This window comes from Beta vulgaris, chromosome 4 (assembly GCF_026745355.1).
Source record: "Beta vulgaris subsp. vulgaris cultivar EL10 chromosome 4, EL10.2, whole genome shotgun sequence".
Taxonomy (NCBI): domain Eukaryota; kingdom Viridiplantae; phylum Streptophyta; class Magnoliopsida; order Caryophyllales; family Amaranthaceae; genus Beta; species Beta vulgaris.
The window spans coordinates 12,533,278-12,542,172 of record NC_079205.1 but is presented as its reverse complement, the minus strand read 5'-3'; the positions used below and the strand labels follow the sequence as shown (position 1 = coordinate 12,542,172).

General features: G+C 36.9%; 1 protein-coding gene across 1 annotated transcript; it reads left to right on the top strand.

Moving 5' to 3' along the window:
- The first annotated feature begins 4,939 nt into the window (after window positions 1-4,939).
- On the top strand, window positions 4,940-6,838 carry LOC104891545 (uncharacterized). The gene has a single exon (XM_010677252.2). It carries the CDS (start codon window positions 4,940-4,942, stop codon window positions 6,836-6,838), a length of 1,899 nt encoding a protein of 632 aa, XP_010675554.2.
- The last annotated feature ends 2,057 nt before the right edge of the window (window positions 6,839-8,895 follow it).

The window sequence follows — 8,895 nt, the reverse complement described above, 5'->3', positions numbered from 1 at the left end:
TAAAAAGTTAATTAATAACTATGGTTAAAAACAACCATGTTAATAATCATATCTCTGTTTAATGCCAACCAAAGATGTCGTGGCCTAATAGTGTTTATTTGATTGGAATAACTTGAAGAAAAATTAAAATTTTCAACACTTCAAAAAGGTAAAGTTAATACTAGTATTAAAAAATTGTGTAAAAATGGAAAAAAAACACACACACACAAATTAACAATTCTTCATCTTCAATGATCTGATTTTAGTACCAATACTCTTGAGTCTTGAGCCTTCAAACCTTCTGCAAAATCTCAGCAACATTTCCCACACTACTATATTCAATCATACATTCATCCACCGTTAAATTCACAAGAAATCGAATGAAACTGTAGGAGCAAACTTGGCGCCTTTCAATTAAAATAGCTGGTGAGCCAAAGAACAAGAATAACTCTCTCCAATAATTTTGCATTTTGCAATCTGCAAATATACTCTGAGTTCAAACGCTAAAATCACTACAATATCACAACAGCAAAAGTAAGAGAGGAGAGAGAGAAAATAATGCTGAGAGCACCAACTTCGAAGAAACCAAGACCCGATTCCCCAGCCGCCTTGTTATCTACGAGATCCTCCGTCGTTGTCGTTGCTACAATAGTAGAGTTGCGGCAACATTAGGAACGTCGGCGGTGCGACAGTGCACCGGCGACAGTGCACGTTATCTATGTGTGGCAGCTCGTCGGCGCAACCCAGTTGAGGACAGAGAAAGTACAAAGAGTGATATGAGATGGTGGGGAAGAAACTAGGAAAACTTAGGCGTCCCACATCGCTAAATAACACGCGGGGTGGGAGTCAAAATCTCTATAAAGGAAATGTTTGACATCTTCACACTTCACGGCGGGCTTACTTATTGTTTGGCCTTGCAAATTAATAAGTTGGGATACTAGGCCTTTGAAATCTTAAATGTTTGGGCCTCAACTGTCAGATCTCGAGCTTTTTGAGCCTGACGAGCTCGAGCCGAGCTGTAAATTTTATACTCGAGCTCGAGCCGGGCCTAATCTTTTGAAGCTCGACGAGCTTCGAACTCGAGCCGAGCCTGGTGAAAAAAGTTTTCGAGTCGAGCCGAGCCTAGTTAAGTTCGGTCTCGGTTCGGCTCGTTAACACCCCTAGTCAAGGGGGTTGAGGCAGGGAAATCCAATCTCTTCCTCCCCCTTCCTTTTTGTTCTTTGTATGGAATATTTGTCAAAAATATTGACAAAACTTGGTTAGTCGGATCAGTTTCAATATCATCCTAGATTCAAAGAAGTTGATCTCGTACATATGTGTTTTGTGTTGGGGCCGCCGCGCACGTTCACACACCCACTAGTATGATATTGTCCGCTTTGATTGTTGGGAGTGTGCATCCCAAGTCCCACATGGAAGAAATAAGGAGGGGGAGAGCTCCTTATTAATGAGATGTTCACCACACTAGTATGAGGCCTTTTGAGTTATGCCCAAAAACAAATCCGTGCGGGCTTGGCCAGGCTCAAAGCGGACAATATCATACTAGTGGGTGTGTGAACGTGCGCGGCGGCCCCAACAAGTGGTATCAGAGCCAGGTTGTCGGGTGAGCCGGTCGATGGGGCTCGACCTATGAAGGGGTGGTTGTCGCTCCATGGTGGAGCATGTGGGAGTCCTTGTGCGCCCTCGCGATTGGAAACCTGATGTATACCTTGTGTTTAAAGTCCTCTTGACTTGGGGGTGGTCAAGCGGCGTGTTCCGTGGTGCGGGTTGCGGCGGTACAAGAGATCAGGATGTATTGTGCGAGGGGAGACCAGCGGTTTGTGGTCCTTGGTCTGAGGGGAGGATTGTTGGGAGTATGCATCCCAACATTTTGCTGATGATTTGATGTTGAAAGTGTTTTTTTGATACAACTGGTCTGAAAGCCAATGTGGAAAAATCAAAAATTTATACTTGTGGAATGAGTGATAGATAAAGTAGAAGAGTTGTGGAGTTATCTGGGTTTAATTAGTAATCATTGTCATTTAAGTACCCGGGTGTGCCAATCTGTGTTAATAACATAAGAACAATTTAATGTGAAATTCTTGTTGAAAAATTGTAGCTAGAATTAGAGAATGGAGTTCTAGAAATTGATCATATACTGATAGGGTGAAATTAATAAACTTTGTGCTTCTCAGTTTACATATGTATTGGGCACAAGTTTTTATTTTGCCAAAGAAAGTGCTTAATCAAATCACAAAAAGGTGCAGAGCTTTTTTGTAAAGTGGCCAAAATTTCACACATAAACCTATATTTTTAGCTTGGGAGAGAATCTGCACTCCTAAAGGCAGTGGGAGGACTTGGGTTTAGAGAAGTTATATCATGGAATATAATAGGGGAATTATATATGGGTCATTTCCACAAAGAAGGATAATGTATGGCTATGATGGCCGAATGAAGTGTACATCAAGGATGCAGACTGATATTGTAAGAAGTTATGTCAAGTGGAGTTCAAGAGCATGACTCATTATTTTGTGAAAGTAGTATATGATAAATTGATTGGAGAGTAAGTTAGTGTAACTTGGGATACAATGGTCTGGACTAAGCTAAATCTTCCAAAACATAGGTTCATTCTTTTGCAGGAAAAACTTCAGAATACAACCAGGCTTGCTCAAATTGGGATAAGCAAAACTCTTATATCTGTTATCCGTTGCTAGCGGGAATGAAGATCATCAGCATTTATCCTTCAAGTGTGATATGAATGTTGTTTGTTTAGCTTATATTAAAAGGTGGGTAGAATGCCATGTTGTTACCGATGATTTACAATAACTCATCATGTGGTTTCAACTTTCAAGGAGGTCAAAATTTCATAAGTAAGTTATGCTAGCGGGGATAGCGTATCTAGTATATTTGATAGGGCAAAGTAGGAACAAAGTATAATGCACCAGTGTGTTCCTAGAATTAGAAGAATTTGTCATCAAGTTAAAATTATTGTTAAGGCTAGAATTTGTTTAGTATTGCCTCAAAAAATATTTAGAAGAGATATGAGCTGGTTTGATAGCCCATAAGTAGGAAACTGTATTCTTGTAGCTAGTTAACTTGGTCTAATCTTTGGGTGAAGGGGTCCAACCTAGTTAGTTCCATTCCCTTTTGATTACTTTGGTTGTAAATTGAGTTTCTTTCATCAAAGTACTTACTTGCTTAGAAAAAAAAATATGGATAATTGATTTACAATCCCAGTAATATGATTTCTTAGTAAATATGTCAATAAAGATTGGTCTTTTGGCGCTTTTCACGACTTGACCTACTTTAGTTTTTTAAAAATGTTTAACTTGTTGCTTGGTTATGTATGCAGTGGCGGAGCCACGTGGTAACAAGGGGTAGCACGTGCTACCCCTGCTTTTTTTTTTTAAAAAAAAAAAAAAAAAAAAAATTCAAAAAATCGGAAAAAAATCGCAAAAAAAGAAGGGCGCTTTTCATTTGGAATTTTCACTCTCTCACCTCCTCAAACTCAGTCTCTCTCTCTCTCTCATCTCAAACTCTCAACTCCCATTCGCGGATTCGCCAGTCGGAAAATCGAATTTCCAGTCGCCGGAGTATTCGTCTCGGTCGTCGTATCGTCGGAGAAACTAGATCTAGCCCTCAAAATGGTAAGTTTATTGTTCCGCGAATTATAATCTAGAATCTAGATCTAACCCTAAATTAGAGTCTCCTCTTAACTTTGATTCTTAAATCTTAATCCCCTGAGTCTTAACTTTCTTTTTCTTTCTTCTCGGAATCTCGGCAGTCGGCTGCTCGGCTCTCCAGAAGTAGTTAGCGACGGCGACAGTAGCGACGGCGACGGCGAGAGTGACGGCGACCCGCGACAGTAGACACATAGTTCCGGCTTCCGGCGTTTGCGTTCAGCCACTACATTCAGCCATTCAGGTAACTTTCTTTCTTTTTCCTCTAGAATTGTTGGCAGAATGGAATGGCAGTTTTTTTTTATTTTTCTTTTAGGCTGAATTTCAGAATTTGTGGAAATTGTGCCAATAATTGTGGTATGTGGATTTGTGGAATTAGTAGTTTGTGGATTGTTCATTGTTGTGGAATTTGGTTGTTCATTGTTGTGGACTTTGGGTTGAAATTTTGATTGTGAGTAGTGAGTTGTGAGGTTGAATTTTGATTGATTATTGTCGTTTTTTCCATTGTTAGTTAGGTTGAATTTGTGGAAGTTTGATTGATTGTTGTGAAGTATGATTGTTTATTGGGTTGAATTTGTGGAAGTTTGGTAGTGATATATGATATATCATATGGTGTTGAAATTAGGAATTTGTGGAATTTGTTAGTTTATTATTATTGTAGTTGTGGCTTGTGGGAATGAATGATTAGTGAATGAAAATCTATATTTCAGAAGCATGAAGAGAAAACAAGGGAGGGATATTTCAAGCTTTTTTTCCAAAGGAACACCTAATGAAAATCAAGTTGATTCAAATTCACCTATTCCTCCACTCAACCAAGTCAACAAAATTCTTCTCCACTAAGTACTAATCCTCCATCTCAAAATGAAGACTTAGAACTTGGAGCTACTTCACACACTAGGTCTCAAATCCCAACTCCTTTGAAAAGGTTAACAGAAATGGAAATTAAGAGTCTTCCTCAAGATCCGGGAAAGAGGAAAAATATGAGTGATTTCCATAATGATGATAGAGATTATATTAGGAGATTCTATATTGATAGAGGACTTTGTCAACCGGTAAAGCATGACTTTCCTTTTAGAGATTTTGGGAAAAGTAATCGCCGCTTCAATCCTACTTGGTTTCAGAAGTATGACACTTGGATTGAGTATAGTGTGGAAAAAGATGCTGCCTTTTGTTTTGCTTGCTATTTGTTCAAGAAAGACAATGAAGGTTCTGATGCTTTTGTTAGTGAGGGGTTTAGAACTTAGAGTAAACCAGATGCACTCAATAAGCATATTGGTGGACATATGAGTGTTCACAATAAAGCCATGACGAGTCTTGCTGACTTTAAAAATCAAAAGGATAGTCTTCCATCTGTTTTCAGTAATCAATCGCAAGAAATGGCAAGCAATTATCGGAAGCGATTAGAAGCTTCTGTTAAATGTGTGAAGTACTTATTACTTCAAGGGTTGTCTTTCCGTGGCCATCTTGAAAATTCTGATTCTTTGAATCAAGGCAATTTCCTTGAACTCCTTAAATTTCATGCAAAAGATAGACTTGATGTTGAAAAGGTTGTATTGGAAAACGCTCCGGGAAATTGCCAAATGACTGCTCCTTGCATCCAAAAAGACATCATACATGCTTGTGCAAAAGAAACAACGAAAGTCATGCTTGATGAAATTGGTCATGATTTTTTTGCTATCCTTGCTGATGAGTCCGCAGATATATCTGATAAAGAACAAATGGCTCTTTGTTTGCGATACATTGATAGAAATGGTGGATTGAATGAACGTTTTCTTAGTTTGGTTCATGTGCCTAACACCACTTCTTTAACTCTTAAAGAGGCAATTGAATCGTTGCTTATGGAGCATTCTCTTAGTCTTTCTAGAGTTCGGGGACAAGGATATGATGGTGCTAGTAACATGCGAGGTGAAATAGCTGGTCTAAAAACTCTAATAACTGATGAGTGTCCACAAGCATATTATGTTCATTGTTTATCTCACCAACTTCAATTGACACTAGTTGCCGTTGCCAAGAAAAACTCTGATTGTAGTTGGCTTTTTCTTGATGTGCTTCCATTGTTGTTGAATTTTGTTGGTGGTTCACCTAAACGAAAAGAATTTCTTCGACAAAATCAAAGAACACGTGTTGTAGAAGCTTTATCCTCGGGTGAAATAGAATCTGGCACTGGTTTGAATCAAGAGAAATCTTTAAGTAGGCCTGGTGACACTCGATGGGGATCTCATTATAAAACAATTGTGAATGTTCTTGATTTATATCGTCCAATCCTTGAGTCACTTGATGCTATTGCTGAATCTTCCATTGAAAAGGCCGACAAAAATAAAGCATGTGCAATCATTAATTTGTTGATGACTTTTGATTTTGTTTTTGTGGCATACTTGATGACATCTATTTTTGGGATCACACATGAGTTGAATTTGGCTTTACAAAAGAGTGATCAAGATATTGTGAATGCTATGACTTTGGTTGATGTGACTAAGAGGAATTTGCAAAAGCTAAGAGATGGTGGATGGGATACTCATATGACTAAAGTATCTTCCTTTTTGACAAAACATGACATTGAGATTCTGAACATGGAGGGAATGTATGTTGCACCGGGGAGAAGAATGTTTCGTGGTAATACTTCACAAGTGACAAATCTTCATCATTTTCGGGTTGAGGTTTTTCTAAGTGTTATTGATCAACAATTGCAAGAAATTGAAAATCGATTTAGTGAGAAAAGTAAGGAATTACTTATTTGCATGTCTTGCTTTAATCCTTCTAATCGGTTTGCATCATATGATAAAGAAAAATTGCTAAGGCTTGCTGAGTTTTATCCAAATGAATTTTCAAGTGTTGAAATGTTCTTTTTTGAACATTCATTGGATAACTTCATTGAAGATGTTCGAAATGATGAGAGGTTTTGGAATGTGAAGACTCTCAATGAGCTTTCTATAAAGCTTGTTGAAACAAAAAAACATGAAACTCATTCAAAAGTTTATTTGCTTTTGAAGTTGGTGTTAATTCTTCCTGTGGCGACTGCAAGTGTAGAAAGAGCATTCTCTACTATGACTATGATCAAAAATAAATTACGAAATAGCATGGGAGATGGATTGCTAAATGATTGTTTAGTTACTTTTCTTGAAAAAGATTTGTTTTGTGATGTAGAAGTTGATGCGATTGTAAATCGGTTCCAAAATTTGAGGACCCGACGTGAACAATTGTAATTTTCTTTTATTATTGATTTCAAGGTTGTATTTGGATTTTGTAACATTTAGGATTTTGTAACATTTTGAATTTAGTAATTACGAACTTTTTTTTTGAGTTTCTAGTAATGTAAAGTTGCGCTACCCCTGGTCTAGAATCCTGGATCCGCCCCTGTATGTATGTGCATGAAACTAGAATATAAATCATATTAAGTAGAGGCAGACAATAGTTAAAATGGATTCTTGATCATATTCGCGCCCTGAACTCAACTTTTGGTTCATTGACCAATTATAAAGCAATGACAGGAAATTTCTATTAGATTAGTGCTTAATATGTCTAATGGTTTCGCAAATATCTAATTAATTAGCTAGGTTTATGAGTATTCTTTTAAATACTTATTGTCAAATTCTTTTCGAAAAGGAATTTCAAAACAATAACCTTTACAATAATGACGTAGTCAATTTCGTACTCATCCTACGTAGGCGAAAAAAATACGCATACGGTAAGGGTCTGAAATTTTTAGATCTCGAAGGTATGGGGCAATTTTAGTTCCACTTCAAAAAAAATTGGTCTCTATGTGAATTTTAATGGATCTAACCGACACTTGACCCATTGTCATCCGTAGAACTCATGACTCAAGACCCGGTAGACAATGAAATTTTGAGATCCGGTAGAACGTGAAGGAGGTCTTGACAGATAAAGTAAAAACACGATAATTAACTTGAACCAATTTTACAATTGATTGACATGTCATGGTCCTGCGTCGTTGTGATTCATACTGTTCTAATCCGACGAAGAACTCTATAGCTACAATAAAACGAAGTCTTTTGAAGCTTCCAACACATACAAGAAGTTTACCATTTTTGGTGCTTAAATCGTCAAAGACAATAGCAAAGCTAGCCTAAGAGAACTGTAACATCACACTTCCACAACTAATTTTAAGCTAAGAGTTCTACTAGATGATGATGGAAAGTTATATCATGATGACAGAAGAGAGGGAGCAACAAGCAAGAACTTGATTAGATTTTAACTCATCTGATCTGAAACTGCTTGTAAGTAGAAGTCCCATTTCCAGAGTAGGATATTTGAGTTATGTTGGCCCTTTCATGATCACTTGGAGGCCTAAACTGTGGGTTGTTCCCTTTTGTCTGGTTTGATGATGATCCGCCTTCTCCTTGAGTGTCCGACGAGCTCTTACGACGCCTCTCATTGTGCCCTGCTAGACGCCTCCGGCAGCTCCTTTTCGTCTCGTCGAACTCTGATAGCTCATGAAACCTGGAAATGCTAATGCTTGATTGAATCATGTACATTGTCAAAAGTCATAACTCATAACTCATATGACATAAAATGAGTAGATCTATTGAATGTTGATTACAGAACCTGCAAGTTATATAGATTCGCCACAATTGCAATATTCCTGAATTTCTGCTCAGGCAGGCTCGAGGAAAAAGAAGCGATAGTATATTTCCATTTTTATGTTTAACATCCAAAATTAATACTCCCTCTATCCTATAATACTCTTTACACTTTCCTTTTTTATCTGTCCCAAATACTTTGTACACTTCTATTTTGAGATATTATTTTAATCTTTTTTAATCATTCTACCTTTTAACGATTGGCCCAAACCCTCTCTCCTCAAAATAAAACAAGCAGCACGCGATGTGTGCCTCACTTTTTTAGAACATAATTTAGAACTTTTTTAGGCATAAACAAAGGTAAAATTTGAACATTAGACATGTTTTTTCGGCTAGCTAATTTTGTTGATTAAGCCTATATCGCTTAATGAAACCCATCTTTTATTATTTATTTTATTTATACTTTCTTTAAGATTTTTAAAATGAAAACTAATGAGCGATAAAAGAATATTACGCAGATTTATTTTATTTTTTTCAACAAAGTATTTTGTTTAAATTAAATTATTTCACTTTGTTAATTGATTGTATTTTACTTTTTGATTTACTACTTGATTGTGTATTGATTGAACAAATATTTGATTGATATCATTTTCTTTGTTAATTTTTTAATGCTATATTTGAGTTTGATTTTCTTTCATCTTTTTTTAGTAGAATAGTTAATT

Coding starts and splice junctions, on each gene's coding strand:
- LOC104891545 (XM_010677252.2), top strand. CDS start 4,940: ATGACGAGTCTTGCTGACTTTAAAAATCAAAAGGATAGTCTTCCATCT.